Below are 27,417 nucleotides of genomic sequence, written 5' to 3'. Positions count from 1 at the left end.
ACTGCTTCTGTGCAGTTAAACAGTTTCACTATTTCATGACATCACTTTTGGTTCTAGAAGTCAAAGCATTTTTAGACTTTTTAGATGTGATCATATTATGACTGGTTAATAATGTGGGTGTAGAAGATGATGGGACAGAGACTGAGGGTTATATCAGTAATATAGGTGGAGTTAACTACAACAGGCCAGCTTAGATCTTTTGTTATGTCTGATGTTACTGAAATGATTGCAGTCAAAAATGACTTTCAAATGGACTCTCTGTAATCGTTTTTCTGTACAGCAGCTCCACCCAGGCCCAGTGCCAACCTACTTAAATTGCAAACACCAAGTATAAGTAATTCTACCGCTGGAGCTTGTGGATAGATTGAGTCTCTTTTGTCTTTTATAGTCTAAATAACACAAAACTCCATACTTTCCTCTAGTTGGTGAATAAATTTGCTATAATAATACATAGCCTTTAAAAACCCTTCAGCTTTTGACCATGTCGTCTGATTGCATCCTGATTAATGTACCTTGACATGGGCTGTCACTCCACTGCTTTGTAAGGGAGGTCTCTATTTCCATTGCTGCTTCGCTCCACTTGAACACCAGCCCAGAGGAAACGGGTGAGCACTTCTTTTCCATGCTGGAAATTTCGCTGCTGTTCAGTACCCGATTCCAAATGTGGAGTTCTGTTATGCTCCCCGAGAATGATTCGTCACTCTTAAATGACCCCCCAAAGGTGTCCTGCTCCTGCCCGATAATGAAAAAGCCACCATTTTCAATGCTGTCCATACTGTTTAGGCCTTCAGCCGCATACACAACGTGACCATGAGCATATATTGCCCAGCGTCCACCATTCTGGCTCCAAGAAACGCAGACAGAGTGCCAGGAGTCATCATAGTTGAAGGCGTCATGGTAAGGCCCGTGAATGCCATGGACGAGCAGAGCCAGCTGCACAGGCTTGCCCTGGTTCAGGTTTGCACGGAGCTGGAACTCATTAATATATGACGGAATGGAATATGAAAAGACTGTGGAATGGCCAGAGCAGTGCGGATTGAAGCGCAGAAGGGTGCAAACAGTCAATGATCCCATGGAGGGGAAGCTGTACCGAAGACGGGCATGCGTCCTGTTCGAGCGCCCAGTGAAATTTAGAATGAGGGTCTTGGAGGACGCTTTGGTGTCACCACAGAGAGAGAGAGAGGGAAAAAAAAGACTATTAAGAAAAAATGCTGTCACAAATATTGGAAAAGATAGGAGCTAATTATAAAAAATCACTTTGCAATCCTATTTTTACTGTAAACAGCTGGAAAACATTTAAATGATTAAGTAAGCAGGAATTTGTCTGGACAAGAAAAGCAAAAAGAAAACAATTTATAAAAGGACCAGCACTAATGTCAATGCAAAGTTTTAAAAACCCTACTAAACCTACTTGTGATGCGTGTTATGACTTTCTTGGCAATCCACACAGACTGAGAGATGTTCAAGGATTTTAAAAATTTGGTAAGCTCCCGGTTTTCTTCTGCGTTGGAGACAGTAGCTAACGCCCCAGTGCGCTGCTTACACATTTCTCCAGCCCTGTTCCACTGCAGGCTGTCAGGAACATAGGCATAGTAGGATACATCACAAACCTGGGTGATGGTTTCCAGGAGAAAGGCTGCTCAAAAAAAGAAGAAACGTGAGAAGACAGGTAAGGAGGTGTGGCCAAACTGAAGTGGTAAAATACAGACTAAAACTGACTGAGATTCAAGTGAAGTTTTAATCCTGCCCATATCCTGACCAGGGCTTTGTTGTTATTATTATTATGGTTACAATATCAGCAGTGCCAACACGACCAATTATATTTGTGAGAACAGGCCAGACATGCTTGTTTATCATACAAATGACATCTAATGAAATTTTTCATTCAACATTTGAACGAGTCCATTTTCCAAACCTCTCGGTTCATGCAGAGGAGGGTTAGGGTTTAAAGCACCTGCCAGTTCTCAACTTTGGTTTTTATGCTATTTACAACTAACCATCAGCCAGAAAATAGTATAAACATACAAACAAAAAACCCACCTCTACTACTGTCCTGCATCTCACTCTGGCTTGTTATTCTTATATTTATTTTATATTTAGTTTAGTTATTTTAGTTGTTCGTTTTCCCGAAAACAAAAACACAAAAAAACTATAGTACCTAGGACTGAAGTGCAAATGGAGACCTTTAATTCAAGTGGTTTTGCAGTTGCACATTATCAGAGGCTCAAAATTAACTGGCAAGCAGTTTCAGACAAACAAAGCAGTTGATTCATGATCATTCATCATTGGGGTGAAACAAAACAAAATAACCCCCCACACACAAACACACACACACACAAACACACACACACACAAACACACATTTTAATCATATGTATCATAAATGACTGCAGTTCCTAGTTTAGTTACATCATGGGTGAAGAGAGAGAGAGAGAGAGAGAGAGCCTCACCTGCTTTATAGCTGTGAAAGCAAACCTGTAAGACAAGCACAGGTGTTTATGTAGCTAATTTTTAAAGGTATAAAATAATAAAGATAACTGGGCACCTGTTCACTAAGGAGTGCAGCAAGTGCCAAAATGAATTAAACTATACATCATTAAATAATTAATTGGGCCGGGAATTAATTAAAGTTTGAAGTAATTAATAAATTCAGTACATTAATAATGATTAAGTAGTAATTCACTTCATTTAAAATGTTTGATGCATATTTTACTTACTTTGAATTTTAATCAATTAATGATTGTCCCATTTGATTATTCGCCATAATTAATGATGCATTTATCTTTCAACTATTTAATTATATTTACTTTTTTTAATTTAACTACTTGTTTGGTTAAATAATTATGGCACTCGTGGTCCTCCATAATATCACTGCCAGCCTAGCCTCCTCGTGTTTTTTGTAAAGTATTCCTTTAAAAGACTATTTCATATAAAGTAGACATTAATAAAACTGTTGACCATCCAGCTGTGCTACTTTCACAGAAGTCCGTTCATTGTATTTCTCTAAAATTATGATAGTTTCTTGGGAAAACTCACACTGTTCACAAGACATGTTTACAAAAAAATGACAAGTGAGAAAAAGTGACAGCGACCAAAATGAATCCTCTCGACTAACAAAAGGTTTCTGATTTTCTTTACCTTCTCGAAACAAGTGAACCGCTTCAGGTATAAAACCTTTTTTGCCCCAGTTTGTTTGAGGAGAAATGAGCTCATTTAAAAGATGACAAAAAATGTAATAAGAAAAAAACATAAAAACACAAAGATGTGCCAGCTACTCACAAGCAGGCCCAGACTGCAGAACAATATCCTTTGCATCCTGAAATTAAATATATGCACATTAGCAGGGAATCCAATTCGGTTTCCTGCTCCTACGAGTCCTTGTTTCAGTTAAGCAAAGCAGCTGTTTTTACCTGAATTATTCGCTCCTTTTTGTGCGTCTTCACATCTCAAGTCGTAGAGTTTACCCAAGTTTTCTTCTCTGCTGTGTGCTCACAGCCGCTTACTAAAGTACAAGAAGACTACCAGCCGCAGCAGACTCCCGAGAGTATGCAAGGAGGATGCAGAGGCAGGCAGCAGTAGAGAGGCGTGGGTGTTGTTGAAGTCGGCAGAGCGGGGTTATAAAAGTAAGGTTCGGGGACCTCCGGAGGCCTTACAGCTTTTCCCGACTGGTCTCTTTAAATGTTAGGCTTCCACTCATCAGCAAATGTAAATCTATCTAGCAGTCCAAGTTAACTGGACTGGACAATCTATAGGTTGTCAAAATTTATTATGAGGATAAGGAAAACCTTATATACATACATCAGCATAACTTTGTGTTGAACCTTGGGGGGTCAAGATCTCTGTCTAAATAAATAAATAAATCTGGGTAAATTCCCAGATGATTAACCCTTTAAGACCTACCATAGAATCAAGTCCGCCAGAGCTTATATAATATTTTTACATGGTGTAGTGCCATTTTTGGGAGCATTTCAAGTTGCTATCAATACAACCATTATACCCCAAATTTTAATAATATGTTTGCATTAAGTGCATAGAAATTACATAAATTGCGAAAAAGTGCAATAAACTACAAAAAAATTGAAAATCGTTTCTGCTTTTTTAACATATATTTCTAGTTAGAGAAATTTAAGAGGCTTATCCCTCAAAACTGTAAATACAAAAAAGTTGCACAAAATAGTTTCCTACCACAGGAAATTAATTTTGAGTGTCTTCATAGTTTTATTTTTGAAATACACCAATTTTTATACACTGCAGGAAAAACGAAAATAAATATTATACTGCAAATTTGCAAAAAAGCAGCATGTGCATCAAAATAAACTATTTCCAGCAGTGCAATATGAGTCCTAAGCATCCCAGAAACGACACAGAAAGTCATAAAGTCAAACATAACTTTTAAAAAGACCAGTATAGGCCCTGAGGCCCTGATGGTAAAAAAGACTACATTTCCGCGAAAATGACGTCACTTCCGGTTTCGGGCAGGTAACGGCGGACATGCAAAGGTTTGCGCTGACGTCTATTCCAACGTAGGAAGTGGTATGAACAGCTGATCGGATCGGCAAGGCGTGTTTCTGGAATATTATGTTTTTGTTCCTGCAAGCGCTTTTTATACAGTTTTTGCAAAGCTTTATGTGGAAGGAAACCGTGACCTAGGACAAGCTGATGGCATAAGATGTAAGTACAACTCCTCCGGTTTCATATGCAAAAAAAATTATTGCGCTAGCTTACGTGATTGCAGAGCTACCGGGATTTAAAAATAGTTACGCAAAACAGAGCGTTCCCGCTCCGACCGGCTCTAAAGGGTTAAACATGCAACTATTTTGCTGGTAATACCTGAAATTGACTAAAGAAAATCAACAGCCTAATTATGCAAGATAATTCATAATTTTATTGGGGGGGGGGGGGGGGTATATTGGGGGGATCATAAATTTTTGGAGTGCCACAAATAATTTGTGTGGCATCTTATTGAATCTAGAAAACCCGATTGTTATGTAAATAGTTTAAAATAGTTGTAAAAAAAAAAAAGAAAAAAAAGAGGGGTAAAAGGTGGCTGCAAATAGCTTTGTTGTTTGCAAAACTTGTGCATATGATTTTTAAAATTGACTATTTGTATTTACATTTAAAGTTATGAAATATGTTTCATTAAACATGTTTGTGGTTGTTACAGTAAAAATATAACTTTTTCTACTCAGATTTTAAGTTTTTTGTCTGATTTGAGATCAATTGTGTTAATACAATATGTCAAAATGAAAACATAACTGTAAATTCAGACGAGTGTGGTTGTGCTGAAAAGGATGATACCAAACAAGGCAAAGTAAATAGTTTTTAAAGGTGAAATGTAGATGTAAAATCAAAAGTAGTTAAAAATAGCCAATTATACCCTGCACCCCAGAGGGTTAAAACATTTTTTTTTAAAGTGACACAATAGTTACTTTTCAAGTAATTAATTACTTTTAGAATCTTGTAACTCAGTTACTAATTCAGTTACTTTTTTAAAGAAGTAACTAGTAACTATAATTAATTACTTTTTCAAAGTAATTAAGCCCAACACTGCTGACAATAAATAAATAAATAAATAAAATCCTATAAATTCACACATTTCTCTGTTCCAAACAATAGGACCAACCAAGCCTGTGTCATTATTTGGTCAATAGCAGCTTGAAGCACCCCATTCCCAAAGTCAGGTCAGGAGTACTGTGGCTAACTTCTTTCTGAAAATCCCATGGGCCACACCAAATCTTAAATTATCACTCTAAACAAAATCTATCAGAAAGTTATGCATTTACTTGAAAATGTTATTAAAACCCATAAACAACGCAGGTTGTTAGCTGTTGCCATTGCTACCCAGTTATATGCAAAGAGGTAAGACAAATGTGTGACCTACCTGCTATATCACAAACGAGCCACCTTATATGTTTCAATTAACTTTTCATATAAATAAATACATTAATTTCTAAATATTTACCAGTAGTACATACTTGTGAGTAATTTCAAACTGGATTTCTGATGTACCCACAGTACCTTTGCAACCCACACTTTGGGCATCGCGACCAATAGTAGAATCATGACTGAGGAGAACATTAATGGACCTATGCAGTTCAGACCTTGGGAAGTAGGCTACTTATTAGCTCATGAGGCTCTCTCCAAAGCACTTGAAACTTGTAAATTTTTTATAAATGTACTGTGTGTTTATAGATATTATCCATGCCAGTTTGTGATGTGGATTAAGAAAGGTTGTTTATGCTTGAAGCAAACTGTCACAGTTGGCTGCCCGATTTTGTCGAGCATCTCCTCTGGAACTGACCCAGAATAGGCACAAACATCTCACACAGTATAAGACTCTTCTAATAAAATAATAAGTTCAAGGTACTTAGAGAATGTGCACATTTCCCACTGTAAATGTAGTCCACAACATGTTTCACCTCTTAATCTTTTGAGTTTGCTATATGACGGGTTGCTGTGGACCCCAGGTTTGTGAATGCAATAACTCAAGAATGAGGTAAATGAGGTAACACAGAATTTTCAAATCAATACCATGGTTGTATCTACTGAAAATCTCTGTAAGGCTTAAATCTCAGGGACCTTGACTTCAATTTCAGAGCTCAACTTTTCTAAAGAAAAGAGGATTTTCACATTTATATCGCAGGCATGTCTACTAGGACAGCGGTCCCCAACCTTTTTTGCGCCACGGACTGGTTTTTGCCCGACAATGTTTTCATAGACCGGCCTTTAAGGTGTCGCGGATAAATACAACAAAATAAAACTAGTACCGGTACCGAAAAAAAGAAAATTTATTCATAACACACGTGAAAAGATCAAGGAAAACCGAGTAAACGATAAAAACGATAACAAAATAACACTGAAAACTGATAAAAACCCTGAAAACTATACATTTCACACCTGAGCCTCAACTCTCGCGGCCCGGTACCAAACGACTCACGGACCGGTACCAGTCCGAGGCCCGGGGGTTGGGGACCGCTGTACTAGGAGGCTAAAGGGTAGCACTATATTTTAAAAAAAAAAACCTAACAATTAGCTGATGCTTAAAGCTGGTTCATTTAATTAACATCCAATTTGTATCAAATTAGGTCTGATTGAAGGACTGATATGATGGTAAGTTGTCCGCTGCTCCGCTTTGAATATTGGTAAGAACTTGACACAGAGATTACTTAATGGATTTTAAGCAAAATTGTGCCTAAGTTTAAGAACATATTCATCAGTTGTTTTTATTTTTTTAGGCCTTTTTTTTCTTTTAAATTTTCACAAGAATTGGTAGTTCCCCTAGAGTTTTGGCCACCCTAACAATCAGGTGATTCCCTATGAGCAAGCAATTAGCGACAGTGGGAAAGAAAAACTCCCTTCTAAAAGGAAGAAACCTCGACAGAACCAGGCTCAGAAAGAGACAGCCATCTGCCATGACTGGTTGGGGTGGGGGGAGTGAAAATTTCAAAGAAAAAGAGAAAAGCCAAAGTGATAATTATTGGAGCCGCTTAATTAATTCTTGCAGTGTAATTTGCTGTTAATGGCCTTTTCCAATCCCTGTATATGTTTTTGTTACTTTTGTCCAGGGTTGAAGCAATGCTGGAGATTGATTCTGTGTGATCTTTCTCTTTTCCAACTTGAAGGCTGCTGAGAGACCATGCCAGTGCAGGCCTGGGTTGAAAAAGGGATGGTGGAGATCCTCCGAGGGTGTTATCCGCTGGTTTGGATTCAGGGCCAACATCTGTTTGATTAGGCTGACAAATAAATGTTGTCTATTTTCAGGTTTTTCGCTATCTTCCAGTACTAGTTCTTCAAGGTCATCAAGACACTGGTTTTATGTATCGAATATCCTTGGATTGATAATCTGTCTCATCTTGAAATTGCCTTTCAGTCTTAAATGTCCAGCGCTGTCCATTATCATTGTCTTTTATGAAATAGTAATTGGTGTAGAAGCCAGAGTCTAAAACATGATCTAAAACATGAACAAGTTTGACTTTGATGGGACACTCATCGTGGTCCACAAACATTATGTTTCCAGGTTTGAGGTCAGCATGCACTATTCCCAAAGAACCCAGGTGGGACAGAGCATTTGTGAGCTGATGTAACACTGGCCTCAATTCACTTATTGCGAGACCCTGGTTATTCCAGTCCCGCAGGCTTTGATCGAGGAGTTCAAAATCTAAGCAGATCCGCTGGTGGTCGAGGAAAAAGCCGTTCCATTCCACAATATTGCATCTATGTACATCCAAGCCTTGCAGCTGCTCCAGGATGAAAGTTTCCATTTTTGCCTGTTGCAGAATTTCGTGGTTGCTCTTGTTGACTTTAACCTCCTAGGACCTGGCGTCCACATATGTGGACATCACATTTTGGGTTATTTAGACTAAAATACTCAATTTTGCTCTACAACGGCCTGATATCCACTTATGAGGACATTATACCGCTACTCTTCTATCAAAATTTTAAACGAATATCCTCATATGTGGCTCTCATTTTTCTTGGAAACAAAAATCAGGTAAAAAAAAGATCTTGTAATTCTTTGTTTTTACATTCATCAGGTCCCAATATGCCCAAATATCAAAAATAAATAAAAAATGCATGCCATGGAAGAGTTCGGGTCTTAGGTTAATAGCAACAAGTTTGTTGGGTTGTGTATTGCGACATTTGGTTACAATACCAAAGCTCCCTTCTCCGAGGAAACCCTCTACCTCATAGTAATCTCCCAAAATGGTCCCTTTAGATATTTCAAGGTCATCTGAGCTTAAGGACGAGTTGGCTGACATGGTGAAATGTGTTTGTTTGCTTGGTGAATTGGTGAGAAACGTTTCAAAATTTTTTGGTTTATGTTGCAAAACTCTCGCAAAACTTTTCAAAAGGGTTTTGGTTGCTGTCAGGTCATCGTCAGTTAAGCAGTAAAGTTTAACAGTTTAAAGCTCCTATTTAAGTGTTTAGTGGAATCAAAGATCAAAGCAAGGTTGTGATGATGTTGTGACCTTAAACACGGGAAATAGTGAGGAGAGGTGAAAGAATGGCACGGACAGACAGCTCTCTCTCACGCGTCTGTATTGAGTGAAGGAGGAGGCGCGCATGTGCTGCTGGCTGCAAAACAACAAATAAAACAATAATAAAGGCATGACACGAAATATAAGGAACAGAGATGTACAACTCCAAAACTAATCAAATTTATGATCCACCACAATGACACAAAGAATCAAAGGCATTCCGATGTGTGTGGATGTGCACTTGTGTAATATTGTTCACCCTAAATTTGACCCTAATGAGTTTAATATGAGTGAATTAAAGAAAATGTTAGTTTTGGAGAATTTTGAAATTATGAAACTGAGTCATAAAACTTTTTGTGCATTTGTTTATTTTTTCCTTACACACCCTGTCAAGCTTTTCTCTGTATAGTCATGCCATAGGTTTGGGAGCAAACAAGAAATTGATTAAAATGTTCTCTTTCATTTGAACAATTATCAACTTCATATATATTCAAGCAGTGTTTTTATAGCTTTTTTAACCCTTGCCTCTCTCCTCACTGGGCTATGGAACATGCAAATATCTTTATGTTTAAATTATAACTCCACATTCTAATCTGACATTTCATTCTATACTCAGCGGACCTGTCAAATGTACAAATATGACTGTGGAATTTGTATAAAATTCGATATGTGATTTACATATTTAATCTTTTATGCAAAGTTTTATCAAGATCACTCTTTTCATCCAGGAGGAAATAAGGAACACACATACATAAAATCTTTATAGTATGATGATTACCCTTAGAAAAGTGGTCCAAAGGCATAATGTTGCATAATGATATTTCAGTTTAAACATGGAAAAAAAAGGATATTAATCTCACGCAGATTTGGATGTTGAACTGGAGCAATGATGCTGGGCAAGACTAGTTTTTAGCATCTGTGTATACCTGTGCTGTTAGACCAGCAGAAGAATAAAACTAGGTCTGATTTTAATTCAACAAAGTCTTATTTTATTATGAGTGCAGTCTTAACCACAGCTCCATGGTTTATTGAGCAGCATCCTTCAAGATAAAAGGTTTGGATCTTTGCAAAATCAAACCATGTGCATATATTTTTGAAGTACAAGTAGCATTTTTTTTTTTTTTTAAACCAAGTCATATAAAGGACTAAATAAAAAAAACAAAAGTAACCAACACGATTAAAAACTTTGCCCTGTTAAAGTATGTGTATTGAGAAGAAACCCCAAATATACAAGTCTCTCCTGAGTGCAAATTTTACAGTACGAGTTATTCAATGTACAAAAGCAATATTGATCCAAACATGACAACAAAATGACTTCATGCAAGAAAGAAAACATGTGGGTAATCAAGACCTTTAACAAAATGTTGTACCTAAGGTGCTGACTATTGAATCTGCATGTTGGAACTAATAAGAAAAACCAGCAGTAAAATTATTAAATGCTTCTGAAAAAAATATATAAAGTAAAGGAGCAAAAACCTGGCACAGCACATCTTTACAGCTAGTTACTCCTAATGCTGTTAATCTGCTAATTGTAATGCTATACACATTCTGGTGGCTTAAATGTTTAACAAAACACTTGATTTTTATTAAAATAAATGTGAACTGCTGAAAAGCAACATTTTTACTAAGCTAGGGAAATCAGTTTGAATATTTTAACAACAGCTGCCTTTACAGAACATTAGAAGTAAGACAAATTAGAGGAACTACTGCTCTGGTGTGCAGATGGTTGTGTAAATACAGCTTGTAGATGCTATACTGCAGTTTTCCTGTTACCAGTCTGTAAAACAGCATGTGATACGACAAATAAAGACTATACCCAGTGCGGGCTGCTGTTAGACTGCACACCTGGAGCGAGGGCGTACACAATCTTGCTCACAACTCGATGTCTAACAGTACTGTGAGTGGCAGCTCTCTCTTTGGCTGAGCTTTCTTCTTCTGTATCCTTTTCAAAACTAGCTGAACTTCTGCTCTCTCCCTCCTCCTGCTGGTTCCAGAGAGAGGACAAGGACTCCAGGGTCGAGTGGAGCTCATCTCGTGCAGACATTACGGTCTGAAGACAGGGAAGCTGCAGGGTTGGGGCCCCAATTCCATCCTTGGAAAGGCCGGTGATCAGCTCGTCAACAGCCTTGGCAGAAGAGGAGATCGTATCTCTGCAGCTTTTGAAGTCTTTTCCTAGGAGGAGGGCACCAGGGACAGACTGGTCAACCATCCTTAAATCTACCAACACTGCTGCCACTGAACTATCAGAAAATAATCTGTAAGAGCTAGTGTTGGCCTTTGCCCATCAAGGAAGTACATTAGTGTAAGTGTCTTGACACTGTGAATCAAAAGCTTTACCTCGTAAGGCTGTAGACAGAGATGAATGCAACTGTCTAATGGCTTGGTTCAGCTGGAACAGTTTGGTTGATGTCGTCCTCAGTTTCTGCAAAAGTAAAGCCAAAGCGTCCTCCTCCCCTTCCTCTGCCTCCTGTGGTTCCGATTCCCTCTCCTGTTTGCAGACATTAGCACTTACACATAATGACAACAAGACTGCAAACAAACAGGACATGCTTGTAACTTCATCTGTTAAATTACATACAAAACACAACAAAGATCCTACTATAATGTGTAGAAATTTACTATTAACTAAATGCAACCAGTTTTGACTCCTGTATTTTGCTTAAGTTATATTTTAACAGGTGAGCAGAATAGATTTTACACAAAAAGTGAAATAAAAGAATTGCAGCCAGTGCCTGAATCACTACAAGTTGAAAATATTTTGGGTTCAAGCCTCTGCTACATTTACCAATAGTGAGAAAAACACCCTGAAAATAGCTTTTGGAGGATATAACTCAGTTTTATTTGACTACAATAACACTGTGGACAGCATAAAGCCCAGCTGCCTACATGTGTCATGTATTGGTTTGAAAAGGTAAAAAGGCCAAAACAAAACCTGCTACTTTGTGTGGCTAAGATAAGGACAAACAAGCCTGTTAGCTGTGACTTATGCCCCTTCATTCAACACATTCATTATGTGAACGATCACCGAGGGATGACCGCAGAGAGATAAGCTTACGGCACACTAAGCTTTACAGGAGCAATAAAGGCTGAGTGGCATCTTTAATGGGGCTGTTGTGGCAGCGAGTCTTAATCCGTAACATTTAAGCCTGTGTTTTTAACCTTTACCTACAGGATGCTCAGCTGAGCGTGCACTGTTGTCTTTTTGCTCTGGTTAAACCAAAACAAGTGCCAGGACTTTTGTAATGAAGCTCCACAAAGCAGATAACAAATGCCATTTATTCCCTCCCCCAAGTTTGACACATATTTTTTAATGATTACATTCTTAATAAAAAAAAAAAAAAAAGATAATGAAACAATAGAGGCTAAAAAAAAAGAAATTTAAGCTGCATTATGTTGTAGATCTGATTGTGAAAAAAACTAAAGGGTTTAGAGAAGGGGTGTCAAACATAAGGCCTGGGGGCAAGAATCGGCCGAGCGAAGACCTGAAACTGGCCCAGTAGAGAGCTTTAGAAAAAAATATGAAGGAGTATGTAAATGTTCAACTTCTAACTGCATTTTCTTAGGTTTTACAGCTTTTCCCATCCACTCCTACTGCCATAAAGTCATTAGTTAAGAGATAAACAATTAAATGACGGGAAAATTACAGTTTTTCCACTTTTGGTGCGCTTGCAGTAAATTAAAAAACAAACATTTATAATTACAGGACAGTCTGTGCAATGAAAAGGAGTTGGACGTCCCTGGTTTAGAGGCTACAGATTGTGATTTTTAATGGATTCTGTTGATGAAACTTACCAAAATATGGCAGTACATGTAGCTCTCCAGAGCACGAGCTAAATCAAGAGTCTTTGATTTAAGGCTCTGGAGGACCTGCGTGTAAAGATGACAGGTATCATGGGTAGCAACTCAATAAGCACTTTAAAAACACACCAGATATAGCATTTCTGTGATATAAATGAGCACAAAAAGGCACGACATTTTAAATAAGTGCGTGATCTCTTACTGAGCTTCTGGGATAGGACAGTTGAGCCTCTCTCAGCATTTCCCTCGTGATGGTGAGGCTCTCCTCCAAGAGAGATCGGACACCCTTACCAGTTCCCTTCATTAGACACGTGACCACTGAAGGCTAACGATTAAAAAAAACAAAAGGACACAAATGACTTTTTATGACCACATTATTCCAGTCAGTTACCAGAGCTACAAAGAATGACAGATTTCAGATTAATTTTCAAACAAACTTTCACCCTTCCAAGATTAATGGGCAGCAACAATTCCAGTGGAAGCAGTAAGGGTGGACTTGGTTTTAACCACTCACAGCTTCTACATTTCGGCTTAATTTTTGTTAAATAAATAATGACAGTGTGTGGTATCATGTTTTATTATTCATATCAGGTTTATGACCTGTTAAGGACCAGATAATTAATTACATCCCAATACATAAAACCTTAGCATTGGTGCACCGTGTTACCATGGCTGTACCTTACACTCACATTCATACAGTTAATAGTTGTGATGAGGGGGCATGAGTAGAGTGGCCCACAGTGCCCAAACAGAGACCTCCCAGCTAAATTATTGGTGGTCTTACCTTGCCCATAGCCTGGGCGCCCAGTCCCGTGACATTCAATGACATGCCTGTCACTACTGCCATGTGTCCAAGCGCAAGTAAAGTTTTATCCAGGCACTGACTAGTTTTCCTTCGGGCTTCTTTCACCATCAATGTGATCTCAGATTCGCAACCCTGGATGTGAGGGCGGGAGAGGAATGTTTCACTCAGCATCGAGTCGGCACAAACAAACTGATACACAGGTTCAGTTCACATTTATTTAATAGTGAATCAATGCAAGCAAGAGAGTACAACAGCCAACAAAGTCTGAAGGGGCAGTAAATAAATTAAAATGCTAGAAAAAATTAAAAGTAAGGATCGAGAGGGGAAAATTGTGTGTTTGGGTGCTGAGAGTGGCAAGGAATTTAGATTTAGTTTCCATATATTCATGTTCTGTTTGGGGCTTCAAGGTTGAGAATTCCCTCAGCTTTGCCATTTCCATAGACAGAGCTCAAACAGCTCAGAGCTAAGACCCGTCAATCAATGCTCTGCATTTTGATTAGCCACCCGTCTCCAAACTACGCAAAATTGAAAATCATTTGTCAGCTTAGATTTTGCACTCTTTTTGACTCATTCATATACTGCAAATGCCAGAAAACCCAGACATCATGTCAATGCATAGCCTTTAACTTAAAAAAAAAAAAAAGGCTTGATTTGCCTGAACTCAAAATGGGCGGAGTGTAATGATTAGAGAATAATGATACAATCTGCATGTAGGCTGGCTTAGCCTTTTATCGTCACCAAGCAGAAACCTCAGTTTGAAACTTGTGTACTGTCACTTTAACGTGTGATACCTTTGGGTATTTTTTTTCCTCACCTGAATCAACATCTGGAAGAACCCTCCCATCTTCTTGACTTGGCTTTTAAGTTCCTCAGCAATCGTGTAGAGCAGACCGGAGGAGGGTTTAACACTGGCCAACCACTGCATGGTAACAAACACTGCATTCTCTATGGCTGTCGTGGCCTTCACCAACTCAGTTTGTGCCACCAAATTACCCACAAACACTGCAAAAAAGAAACCACCAAAAAGCACCACAATAAAAGTTTGTGCCCAATAAACACCAGGCCACTTTTATGAATGTGGCCTGGTCATACATGCCTTTTGGCTCAGCTCTTACCTTGGCAGAGGACGAATATCCACAAATTATTCTTCTAATCATTACCTATCCATCGGTAGCTATTGATTTACTAATGTCTATGAAGTTGACTGGAACTCACCACTATCCTGGCTGTCATCATCCAGACTGTCGTATAGGTCAGATATAGTTTGGACAGCCATGTAGACCAGGTTTAGATCTGAGATTAACCGATCTGCCATGCTCTCCTCCGACCCTGTAGAACTACGCAGACGGGCCAGTGATTGGCCAACTAGCTCCTTGCAGATGCCAGGCATCCCAGGGTCTGAGATGCTGGAATGGAGGGAGGGGGATTTGGTCACACCCATTAACCCTGGGTCAGACACAGAGAAGAGTGGGTGATGATCATTTGTCACAAAAAGCAAATGTAGTCGAGTGTTTAACAGCTGTAGCACTGAATGCTGCATGCAGGGCTGAAAATTTATATTCATGTAACAATGTCGCATTTTAGAAAGACAACAAGAGGCAGCTTTTCGCCACTCAATTCCACCGACATTTGCCTTTTAAGAACACGACGTTTAATATTTTATGCATATTTACTTGTGTTTCTTACCAGCAGACTGTGAGGAGCCACTGTGGAGGCTCTGAATGGGATGCACCCGGATCTCGTAGAGACGCCCTGAGATCCTTCTGCTCTTCAGCAAACTCCTGCTTCTAAAGCCAAACCAACCAGAAACCCACTTGGTACCGCTGCCAACGTTCAACATTTATACTGACTTTTTCTTTAGACACAGGAGAATAAACTTTACTTGCAAGAGAAACCCAGAGGTGGAAAGGTCAGTAAATAGAGATGATTGTTTAGGCAAAGGTTTATTGGAGTAAAAGAGCAATATGGTGGAGCCCCAGAGCCTGTGCAGTGTTTCATTTGGCTGTGCCTAGTGGTAGTTTGGGAACACCAGGACTGCTTGACAAGAATAACCACAATGTGAGGGGGAATATATTCTGCATGTACAGCAGGTGCTGTGTGTGTGTGTGTCCTCCATACCACTCCCAAACAAACACCTTGGCCTGACCTGCATGCGAAAATTAATAAACACAAGAAATACACCAAAGAGGGGAATATTTTTGGGTAGAAAGTTTTCAGGAAAAGAGAGAAAACAGGACTGTTTAACTATCAAGAAATATGTGCCAGGTTGTAAATCACAATGTTGGAAACTGGGAGGGCTGTGAAAATAACTCAAGTATTCCAAATTTACTTGAAGTATTTACCATCACTCAACTTTCCACATACGAAAAGTAAAACTTTTTTTTTTAAAAGGGAACTGTTTTTGTGGCACGCTTTGTGTCCACAGAGAGAGGGTCAATGCAAATCAGTGCAAAAATGCTCACGTCTATTTTTTCCTTCCTAAAAGCTCTGATGAAGATGAAATTTAAGGTACACTGACACACACACCCTTCCCTAAGGGACAAGCAGTGTTTTTAAAAACTTTCCCACCTCCATATTTAATCTTATGTAAATGTAAGATGCTAGGAAGAAGGATTTATGGATAGGAGGAGCTGGATAATTACCTTCGTCGAGAAAAGGAGGCAGCGGAGGAAGAAGAGGCTGATATATCTTGCTCCCACTCATCATCGGGGTCGTAAAACACATTGTCATCTTTAGAGCTGGAATCCCCCTGTGGTGAATAAACTCCTGATGACATGTCCACTCTCATTTACTCAGCTTAATGAGAAAAGCATCGCAAAGTGAGGCAGCATCCCTCTGTCGGGCATAAAACAATCCATTCTGGACTATAAATGAGGTCAAACACTTAGGAAATTTGCAAGTGACTGGAGCTGATGTCAGGCTCTGAATTTGCAAAACAAGGAAGAGTCGTGCAGGCTGAACAGGTGTGCTATGTCTTACTAGAACACAGGTTAATGTGAGAAAGACATGATAGCAAAAAAAGGTTATGAATTTGAACGCAGAATTGATCCCAGACTTACCCGTTCGAGCTCCCTCATGGCAGCAATGTTATTTTGGAACTTTTCCAGACACCAGAAAGTGGCAATTCCCAGCTTTGTGTTTTGAACTCGCACCTGCAGCACACCACCGCACTTCTCATTCTCCGAGCTCTCATGTCTAAAACAGGAGAGTAAAGTCAATAAAAATAATAAGGTCAGAGGTTAACAGCAGCCACGTGTTCATTTACAGCTGTATTTTAGGGAGTAGCTAAATACAAAGACTGGATATAGGTTTACATGCTTTTACTTTTTTTTTTTTTTAATGCCACTGGTTTCTTCATCATTTTTGTGTTTACATGATGCATAATAAAAAAATATCTGCGACTTTTGCCCATCCTTTCTTTCCTACCTGCTGAACACTGTGTGTTTCTTCAGTTTAGCACTGATTTTATTGGCTTCCTCAATCATCAAGGACAACTTCATGGCATCCCACTGTGGAGAGACTGCGACAGAGAAATGAAACATTACCTTCAACTAGGACTGGGCGATATATATCGAGTTTTTAAATATATTGAAATATTTTTATATGATATATGAGATGTGATAATATTGTTTATATCGATATAGTCTATGTTATGTTATAATTATACTTGTGGAGCCACAAGTTTGCCTCTCTTTCGTCCACTTTTGTCTCCACGCAACGTTACTCTGCCTCTCTCTACTTCACTGAACACAACTCCCCCTCCCCTATCACTTCACCTGCAGGCAACAACAAGATCAGCTATCAAAGAGGAGCGGGTCAGTAAAAAGAAAACATTTGGAGATTACTATTTTACTGCTGGTAGCAGTAATCTCGTTAGAATGACGTTAACGCCATAACTGCATTAATGCGGCAAATCTCCGTTAATGAGTTACCGCGGATCGCCCCGAGCATGGGGCTGGATGGCATCAACGTGTTAACGAGCTAACAGCTCTCACACGTTGACGCCATGCAGCCCCATGCACGGGGGCTGCACGGCCTAAAATTCTTTCATTTTCTCAAAACTCGACAGTGCACCTTATGTATGAGTTCTGGTTGTGCTTACTGATCGCGAACCGCTTTTATGTGTTACATTCCGGCTACCGTAGTCAGGAGCCTCGTGGAGTACTACGTACTGTACTTCAACGTAATATTACCGTATTGTGTGCGTTTAAGGACCACAAATGGCACCTGTTCATAGACGTGGTTACAACAAGGATTTCAAACTCCAGGCTGTCAGTCACGCAGTAGAACTTGGGAACAGAGCAGATGCGAAATTTGTCTTTGTTATTATGCTCAGGGTCTGTTAGTTTACATTTTGACTGCACAATTGTGAGCTTTTTGTTATGCACAAAAACAACATTGTTTTATTTTATTTATGGAGCATTATTATTTAATAAATGCTGATAATTTATTTCTGAGTAATTTTTTCATGTACATCTACGCTGTATGTTAATAAAAGTGCCAGTGTGAGATCTGGGACACAGTGTGACTAAGAACTCTCTTTTTGTTGTTACTTTATGGCTTTAAAAAAATATCGAGATATATATCGTATATCGCCATCCAGCTAAAGAATATCGAGATATGAATTTTTGGTCATATCGCCCAGTCCTACCTTCAACTAATAGCCCAGAGTTAAATATCATTTGGCTCAGATGATCTTTACTTAGCAGTACAAGACAGTACACAGCAGGGATTCACTGTAAAAAGGAACAGTTGAAATAAGCTACTCACTGGCTATTGCACTCATTTCCACCAACAATTCTCAAAGACCTTATAAGGAATTACAGTAAGATGCAGATCGCTGTGCTCCACATTCTACCGATTAGGGTTGAGAGGCTCATAAACTCCGACATTGCATCCATTCATCTAATATGATCCTCGTACAAACAAATGAACAGAATAAGAGGGCAGCATAATGGTCAGACTCCCCAACACTCCTTACCAAAAAGTCATTTTAACGCAACATTGTCTCGAGTCAAATAAAACCATTGGCTATAAAAGGAGCATCTTAGAGGGGCTTAGAAAATAAGATGGGCAGAGGTTCAACTATCTGCTCCTGTGTCTAATGTTTGTAAAAAAGAAAAACCAACAAATATACTATTATTATAAGACTCCAGGAACCTGAAGAAATATGTGCACAAGGGACAAGGCCAAAGATTAATGCTGAACACCTGTGATCGTCAGGTCTTCAGGCAGCACTGCATTAAAAACAGGCACGATTCAGTCATGGAAATCATTGTCTGTAAACACTGTATGCTGTGTCAAAGAAGAAGCTAACGGCAGTGGGCCAAAGCTCTTCTAAAATGGTCCGAGGCAAAGTGGAAAACTGTTCTGTGGTTAGACAAATTGAAATTTGAAGTTCTTTTAGATAAATGTGGAAACCATTTCTAAACTAGTCTAAAGAGGAGACAGACCATCTGGCTAGTCATCGCCGCCTAGTTCAAAAGCCTGCATCTCTAATAATATGGAGGCCCATTAGTGCTTTACATATTTACTAAGGATTATATGCCTTCAGTGTACGTTGATATAGTGGCAAACAGCTTTTCTCTAATGCTTCTGCTGCTCAGGACAACTCTGCTTACACGATGTGATCCTTACTCCCAAACACGTTCAGTGTTGACTTAACTCTTACCATGTTGGGGCGTATGGTTTTCCCTTAAAGCTCTTTTCTTCTGAATCTCCTCCAGCTCCTTGCCAATCTTTTTCTTTTCCGCCTCCAGGGCCTCGACAATCCTCACTTGGCGCACACGATGCTCTTCCATAGCCTTGAGTGAGTCATGGTAATGTAAACAACATTAAAAACCATCAGGGTAAAACATTCCGCCTGAAGCCAAGCTCCACGGTGGCTCAAAACGCATCCCAAATGGTTAAACATAAAGCCCAGAGTCAGCATATTTGCTAATGCTCATACATAACATCAGAAAACATGAGGATGAGCGAACGAAAGAGGTGATATAATTAATGAATATAGATTTCCTGTATGCCTACTTCCAGAAAAGCGAGAAGATGACTGCTTGAAAATATCACACATTTCGCCCACCTACTCCCTCCCGCCTACAGTCATAGGGGAAATAAAAGAAAAGGCAACAGTTTCTTTCTGGAAAACCTGATGGTACGGCGCACATTCCTGAGCTATTTTCACTTTCATCCATAAAAAAAATGCCATCAAAAAGTGATTGTTCAAAGTCCTGTTTAATTTTGCCCAATTCCCCTGCAAGGCCGTCTCCACCTGTACCTCATAATGTAGCACCTGAGATCCAAATGGTTGCAAACACACAAAACCTTCACACAGGAGGCTTCCCATAAAGGCCGACTGGCCAAATGTAAATTGGGTGTGTAAAATATATATATATATATATATATATATATATATATATATATATATATATATATATATATATATATATATATATATATATTTATATATTTATATATATATATATTTTTTTTTTTTTTTTTTTTTAAACATGTGCACAAATCAAAATAATCTAGCCCATCCTGTTTTTGTCATTTCCTTAATTTAATCAAAAATCCTAACCTGGGTCTCCATGTGGATACGGAGACGTTTCCTCTGGACATCCACCTCCTGCTCCAACTCCAGCTTGGCAGTTTTGAGCTCTGCCATCTGGCTGGCAACCCTCTGCTTCTCCAACTCCTGTTGGCGCTTCCGCTCATTCTCCTCATTCTGAAGGAACGAAATGCTGGCATTTATCTGCAGTTTGCATAATCTGACAGGGTATGAGAGCGTGCAAAACTCTACTATGTTTAAAGGTTCTTTAAAAATGCACAAGTGTTAAGAAAATACACCTAGCAATTTCAATTTGAGGTTTTAGTTTACAATATTACAGTAAATGAAAATTACAGACTGTCAATAATCTAATACAGGGTTACAATAATAAATGACTGATGATATCATCCAACTGGCCTATTTCTAGATTTTAAAAAAAGAAGAAGAGAAAGTCTCGTATACCAGCTCTCTCTCCAAGGCTCGGATCTTTTCTTCATAGAGCACCTTCTGGTCAGAAAGCTCTTTCTGAGCCACTTCTTTTGCCATCTGGATTCCTTGCATCATCTCCTGCTTTGCTTTAAGATGGGCTTCTTCAATTTCTGCCTCAAGCCTGAGAAACACAAAAATGGGAATTCAGATTTTGAGAGTACGGAATAACATTTTACAGAAAAGCCTCAGTCTGGCCGATTTTCCCTCCACTCACAGCGCTCTTTGAGCTGCAAGGAGCTCGTTTTTAGCAAATTCGAAATCTTTATGACCGTCGCCTTCGCCTGTCCAGCATGACGCTCTCTTCCCAGACTGCACCTCTGCTGGGTGATTAAAGCGGAAGTAGTGATCTCCTCCAAGAATCACCCTGTCGCCCTAGAAGCCGGACAAGAGACACAGATCCAGAGAGAAACCATTTATGAAACGCTTTGGGCCTTGCGTGGACAGACCGTTCCGTTTGATTTACAGAGAGTAACAAAATGAAGCGATAGACGGACAAAAAAGTTAGAACTTGCTGCTTTACTTACATGGTGTAGGACTGTGGATTCAGAGATGAGGTTCCCATTAACAAAAGTCTTGGCGTTTTCCATCGGAATGATGCTGACAGTATCGTGTATGTTGGATATAACACTGAAAAAATATATATATAAAGAAAATAAAAACTATTTTAGGTGAAATGCAAAAAAAGTGGCCAAATATCTTCGTAGGGCTACATATTCCTTGGTTATATCCATCTTGATGCAGGTATTCCACCTGACTGAACAATATGCTACTGTTTTCACCCCTCTCTGAGGAGTTGGTCTTACCAGTGCTGGTCAGCAATGAGGGCGCCAGTCAACTGGATATCGTGGCTGGAGTTGGACTTGAGCTTGCCCACCGTAGTGCGACCCTCTTTGATCATGTAGAGAAGCATCTCGGACAGCTGAGGGTCCTCATTCAGATTCACGAGGTTGGGAAGACGGTTGTCCACTTTGAAGGTCACTCCTGCTTTCTGATCACACAGACCAAAAATTATTTATAGAGGGGGGGGTTCATCTCCTTTGTTTTCAGCTTCTTCTTTAACAACATTAGTGTTTGAACATGAGCATGGTGGGTGCAGAATGATAGAGAGAGTAGACTAATAAAATGAAGGTTACACCGAAAAAAGAAATTACCTGCAACTCTTTGGTCTCTTCACGCTTGCGAATTTCTGCTTGCTCAAGTTTCTCCCTCCACGCCCTGCCGGAAAATTTGAAAAAAAAAAAATAAAAAAAATTTATAACCAAAAGCAAAAATGACATAAGAACAAATTCTACCACTAACATCACCCACTGCTAAGTAAACCCCAAGTCATATATTGATATCAGCATTTATAATGGCCGATAAATAAAAAGGTTTTAAAGAAGAGATGGGAGAAACACCCTTCAACCAAGTTAAGAGGGTTGACGTTGCTTAGTTCATCCACCAGAGGGCACTCTGCAGCTTTCCACTTGAGAACACAAGTGTTTAGAAAGCAGCAAAAATAACCAGCTGATCAAAGCAGAGCATAATTTCCATCATTTCCTTCAGGATTAATAAAGTATTTCTGATTCTGATAAATGAGTAGCGCACAACTTCCTGTGATAATAAATCCTGATTATATTGAAAGAGCATTGTCATAATATCTAAATAACCACACATAACAAATATTTTATTTAAAATTTCTATATTAGTTGGGCTCTACTTAACATCTTTGTCATGCTAAAAATGTCTGATTTTTATTTCTAATATCAGAATGTTGAATGTTTTAGCCTAATAAAAATATACACTGGAAAGAAGTAAATCTTTCTGTTATTAGAACTCAATAACAAACTGTATGTATCAAGACTGCACAAATACACAGAAACATATAGATCACTGTAAATATACTATTACTTTGTGTGAGTGTGAAGAATAACTTTAAAACTAGCTTTCATTTGACCCCCTCCACTGCAAAAAGAGAACTGTTCATTTGAGGATTCAGTAGGATTATAGCAGTAATGCTGACCGATTGGCCTCAATCATTTCCCTCTCTTGCTGACAGAGTTTATTCTTCAAGGTGGAGATCTCCTGCTGGAAGAGCCTCACTCTCTCTGGTTCGACGCCCTGGGAGCTCATCTGGGCTGCTAGCAGCTTCTCCACCTCTGCCTTTAGCTCTGAAACACACAAAATTCATCCAGATTGTTTCCTACTGAGAAAACTGTTGCAGCAAGATTATGTAAATGTGCAGATATGATGCCACTTTAGAGAGGAATATTCAGATTTGGTCAGCAAACTGCTCGATACTGTCCCTCACTGAAGTTGACTGGTTTGTCTGTCTGAGTCACATTCACTTTGAGCATCTCCCGCTGACAAGCATCGTGAATGAAATCCACAGCAAGAGCTCCCCTTAGTGCTAAAAACGTCAAACAGCAGCGCTATCATCTTATGGAAAAATAATACTTGCATGACAGTTAGCCGCCATGTGCAACTGACAGTGCATAAATATGGCCTGGAGGCAAGGTTAGGGCCAGGCTTTAATTTCAACTGGATAGCGCAAGAGCTGGTGATGGATAAACGGGCCGACAGGCGGGAGGGTGAGTGGTAAAGGAGGAGAGCGAAAGCGATCGGGAGCGAGTGCCTAACAGGAACACAATCACATATAAAGAAAAACACAGGGATGAACAAAAGAGAGAGAGGAAAAAGGCTAATGAAGGAGGAGCTGAAGGACAGACATGAAAATATTTATATGTGTGTGTGTGTGTGAGAGAGAGTTCTTACAGTCCAAAAATACTGACTACACCTGTGAAGCTACTCTGTGGTTTTGGTTGTAAAAAAGGAAATACAGGTGTGGCTTTGTGTGTTGAAAGGCAGATGTTCAGGTTTACAAAGAACTACAGGGGAAAAAAGGAAAAAGAATCTCTCATATAAAAATGATTTTCCCTCCCTCTCTTTTTTTAGTTTATAAGGTGACCAAGGATTTGTCCAGGCTCACATGTCAAACCAACACAGTAAGTGTGCCTGAAACCCTGCTTTAGACATAAGGCTTATAAATAGATACCTTTTGTCTACAGTATACAAATTTTTAAGCATGTTATGGATGTCTGACCTCTGATGAGCTTGGCATTGGTGTCCTCATTGACCTTGGCCACATTTATGATTGTGCGGGCTTGCTGGGCATAGCGTAGAGTGCTCAGGCTCTCCTCCACGTTGCTGCCCGCCGGGCTCAGCGTAGCGATCATGGCCGTCTTAGAGTTACCGCCGAGGCTCTCCTTCAACAGCCTGCAGGTGACAATTAGAGGAGAACCGTCACTGTGATTGCTGACAAACAAACAAATACAAATAAAGAAATTGTGCACAAGCACACTGTTCCCTCACCATGTAAGGACAGAGTCTCTGTACGGTATGAAGACTTTCTTCTTGGTCAGCGCTTGTTCTGATAAGGCAGAGATGACCTTTCCGAGCGTCAGCAGTGATTTGTTGATGCTGGCGCCCTCCTATAAAGACATCGTTTTGAATAAAATAAGCATAGAAAAATTAATGAACAGGCCAACAATGCAAAGAAACCAGAGCCTTCTGAGACAAGAGACTGTACTCTGATTTGTGAATGATAAAATTATATACCGTGGTTCACCTAAAAGTCTCCATCTCCAATCTCCAACAAGCAATGATTAACTGCTTAATGACTTAACCACACATGGTAGTTAACATGTGCTCACCCTGAGTCGGTCTCCACTGGTCTGGGCAGAGTGGCAGCGTTCGCTGCCTGCCAGATCGATCAAGTTGATCCTGCTGGTGATACTGTGGTCATGTTCCTCGCCTTCCACAAGCTCAGTCTGCACACACAAACACAAATGGACTCACAGGCACTTAATGTAAGCACGATTCATCCGCTCCCCCGTGCTAACGTATTTTTTTACATAAAAACTCAAAGAGGGAAAAGAGGTGTAAATACACAGTGAAGACAGTACCTTAGTCTGGGTCATGACCAAGGTGAAGACAGAGTGAGATCTGGAGCTCTTGTCATTCATTCCTGTGGCTGCTGTGGCTCTCTGCTTATTGCCGAGCTCCAGCCAGCCCTAAAGAAGAAGAAAAAAGTACTTTAAATTATTATTGATTCTCTGTGTGAAATCTCACTTGAAGATATTCATTTCCATGACAAGCCTTTCAGATTCGGTTAACAGGCTTTTTGTCTGCTTGACACTGAAGACCTAGCTTGTTCTTGAAAGCACCCACGAATAAAAAGACAACTGGTTCATCTTACCTGAACATCATTGTAAGAGCGCACCACATTCCTGTGAAGAAACAGCAAGCTGAGCAATTCTGAAAAAGGTACCATCCAAGAATGTTCAAGCTTTCAGCGAATAAAGAGAGAAAGACGAGATTTTCTTACGCTGAGAGCTCAGCGACATAAGGCCCGTGGACCGGATGCTCTCTCACCCTCAGCTGGAAAACAAATCCAAACAAAGGTTTTCTACATTTTCCCCCCCTGTGGTAAGTCAACCACAGTGGCAAGTTAGCAATAAAAACATGTGGCAGGGATGAGTGTCACTAAACAGCAAACTACTCACGGGCATCGTCCTCTGGTTTGGTTCTTCTCTGGTCACCAGCAGGTCATGGATCTTCTCATTGTACACTTCAAAGTAGCTCATCTCTACATGACATTTGACCTGAGATTCAAAAGGGACCCAAAACAGATCATTTAATTATTTTTCAGATAAAAATGAAATTGGAATAGAAATGTAAAAAAACAAAGAGAGAGCTTACCTCTTCACTTTTTATTGAGGCCAGTTTAGAAAAAAGCTCATGGCAGAATTTTGGGATCACCCCTACCTCCTCCTCAAAACCCATCATCCTGCAAAACAATCAGTCTTAACACATCAAAGTGACAGATTACAGTACAAAAGTAAAAAACAAAACAAAACAAATTACCACATAAGTGAGAACACTGATGTAAATGAAAAGTGAGTCCACTCACGTGTATGATTTACCAGAACCTGTCTGGCCATAGGCAAACAAGCAGGTGTTAAATCCTTCAAAGGCCCTCAGCAGCAGAGGTTTGGCCAGCGTCTCATACACGGTCTGCTGGCAGGCAAAGTTGGAGTCACTGGCATCCACTGAGCAGAAAGAGAAGTCGTAGGTGAAGGAGTAGCTCTGTTTGGACTCTGGATGCTGGACCACAGTCTCCTGGCCATTCATGAAGATGACCTGTGAGGACTTCTCAGCTTTCTCCCTGTAATAGAGCAGAACAAAAAACTTCAGAGATGTGTTGTTTGTCTTTCTTTAAACAAGTAGCATGCCAGTGTTTTATACACAGATTCCAGAACCAGACTTTAATATACTGACAAGGGGGCCTGCTTCTCAGTCACCCAGCAGTTAAACACTAACCTGGCACTGAAGGGGCGGACACGCACAGCCACCGTAACAGCACTGTTTTCCATTTTTAGTAAGTCCTGCTGCTTCAGACCCTCACTGGTACTGGGCAGGATCTGTTCAGGAGGAGCAGGATCGGATGTCCTGACCTGGGTCACGTCTCCCTTTTGGTTCGAGGTCTTTGTCTTTATCACCTGCAGCGTCGTGTCAGGTCTTCGCACACCTGAGGTCGTCTTGCTGATCCGAGGAGCCGGGAAGGGTTTAGTGTTTTCGGCTTGCTGTGCTCGGGGTTTGGGCCTTTCCAGACTGGCAGATTTGACCAACGCTGGCTTGGGAGCTTCTTTCCCTGCCAGTCTCTCAAACACGTCTCGTTTGGCAGCGATTCTCTCAAACGGGGTCTTTCTGGTCGGCGTTTTAAAGGTATGGGTCTCGTCTGTGTTTCTACTTGAAGATGAAGAAGAGGAGGAGGTTTTGTTCTGCGCAAACCTCCCTTGTGTTTGCACATGAGTCGCAGTTTCTCTTAAGCTCATTGACCTGAATAAACCAGGTGTCCTCCCGTTTGGTTCACCGAGAACTTTGGGCGTTGACTGCAGGCCACCAGGCTGCCCACGTCCGCTCTTGTCCATGGAGGGAGTCCTGGTCCTGCGCTGCAGAGTCAGTCTCTTCTCCGGAGCTGCTGTGGTGCTTTGGCTGCTGTCTGTCATCGTTTGTTCAGCCGTTTCGGCCCCGGTCTTCCTCTTTGACCGTCTTTGTAGGGTGAGCCGGGCTCGGTAAGGGGTCTGCTGCCCGCTGCCACTCTTTGACAGGGCAGAGACGACATACGTCCTGTTCACCGGACGGCTTTTATCTGATGACCTGCTGTCTTCACATGCAGACTCCCCTGATGCGGTCACACTTTTGCCCAGCGTCGTGTCGGCTATCTTTCGCTCTCGGCCGGGTGTCCTGGACGTTGATGTTGACAGCAGATTGTCGTAATAAGCGGTGTGTTTCCGCCCTTGTACGCTAAATATCGACATGGCTGTGGACTGTTAGAAACCTAAACGGTGTAATTACGAGACAGGCGAGTTAACGGCAGATGCACTTTACACATTTAAAAACCACGTAAATTGGACGTAAGTATGACTCCATATGTTAGTTAAAGGAAAATAAAAATCCATTCGAATAAATTATTACTTGCACTTGCGAAAAAAAACTTCTTTTGTTTATGTTCGCCTGCTCGCTTCCGCCTCTACCCGCTTCAATTTCAAATCGTCACCGTCACTGGCAGCTGATTGGCTGGATTCTCTGAAAGTGCTACGTCACGTCATGGTCGCGACCTGTAGGCACTTTATGATACCGCTAGATGGCAGCACAATACCGAGCCACAATAAGTAAACTGTGAACGATAGTCATCTCTGAGATTGCGTACCAGTGGAAAAATGTGCTAGTCATAAGTTCCCATCTAAATTTAGTCC

At 40.2% G+C, this 27,417-nt stretch overlaps 2 protein-coding genes across 2 annotated transcripts in view; both read right to left on the bottom strand.

The window, feature by feature from the left end:
* LOC308396908 (adhesion G protein-coupled receptor D2) overlaps positions 1-3,529 on the bottom strand; it is an 89,808-nt gene extending 86,279 nt beyond the window's left edge. The window contains exons 1-5 of the mRNA XM_080882543.1: positions 3,411-3,529; positions 3,280-3,316; positions 2,451-2,475; positions 1,412-1,636; positions 513-1,154 (exon numbers count right to left, since the gene is read on the bottom strand). Of these exons, the coding sequence (XP_080738669.1) occupies positions 513-1,154; positions 1,412-1,636; positions 2,451-2,475; positions 3,280-3,315 (928 nt within the window). The 5' untranslated portion in view covers position 3,316; positions 3,411-3,529. The remainder of the gene's footprint in view (positions 1-512; positions 1,155-1,411; positions 1,637-2,450; positions 2,476-3,279; positions 3,317-3,410) is intronic.
* A 5,810-nt stretch (positions 3,530-9,339) lies between these two features.
* Positions 9,340-27,334, bottom strand: kif14 (kinesin family member 14). The gene is made up of 29 exons (XM_080883107.1): positions 25,979-27,334; positions 25,569-25,823; positions 25,358-25,445; positions 25,162-25,260; positions 24,984-25,036; positions 24,855-24,885; positions 24,562-24,669; positions 24,310-24,426; positions 23,969-24,087; positions 23,700-23,872; positions 22,620-22,767; positions 21,769-21,832; positions 21,421-21,605; positions 21,142-21,244; positions 20,832-20,989; positions 20,591-20,738; positions 20,159-20,305; positions 19,253-19,385; positions 17,008-17,101; positions 16,641-16,776; positions 16,224-16,330; positions 15,268-15,368; positions 14,797-15,027; positions 14,396-14,583; positions 13,561-13,713; positions 12,979-13,101; positions 12,771-12,845; positions 11,316-11,466; positions 9,340-11,150 (listed from the first exon to the last, which is right to left on the bottom strand). The coding sequence occupies exons 1-29, from the start codon at positions 26,977-26,979 to the stop codon at positions 10,789-10,791; spliced, it is 4,851 nt and encodes a 1,616-aa protein (XP_080739233.1). The 5' UTR covers positions 26,980-27,334; the 3' UTR covers positions 9,340-10,788.
* Positions 27,335-27,417: the final 83 nt, after the last annotated feature.

This window comes from Rhamphochromis sp. 'chilingali' (assembly GCF_963969265.1).
Source record: "Rhamphochromis sp. 'chilingali' genome assembly, chromosome: 5".
NCBI lineage: Eukaryota > Metazoa > Chordata > Actinopteri > Cichliformes > Cichlidae > Rhamphochromis > Rhamphochromis sp. 'chilingali'.
This window is presented reverse-complemented; position numbering and strand designations above follow the sequence as displayed.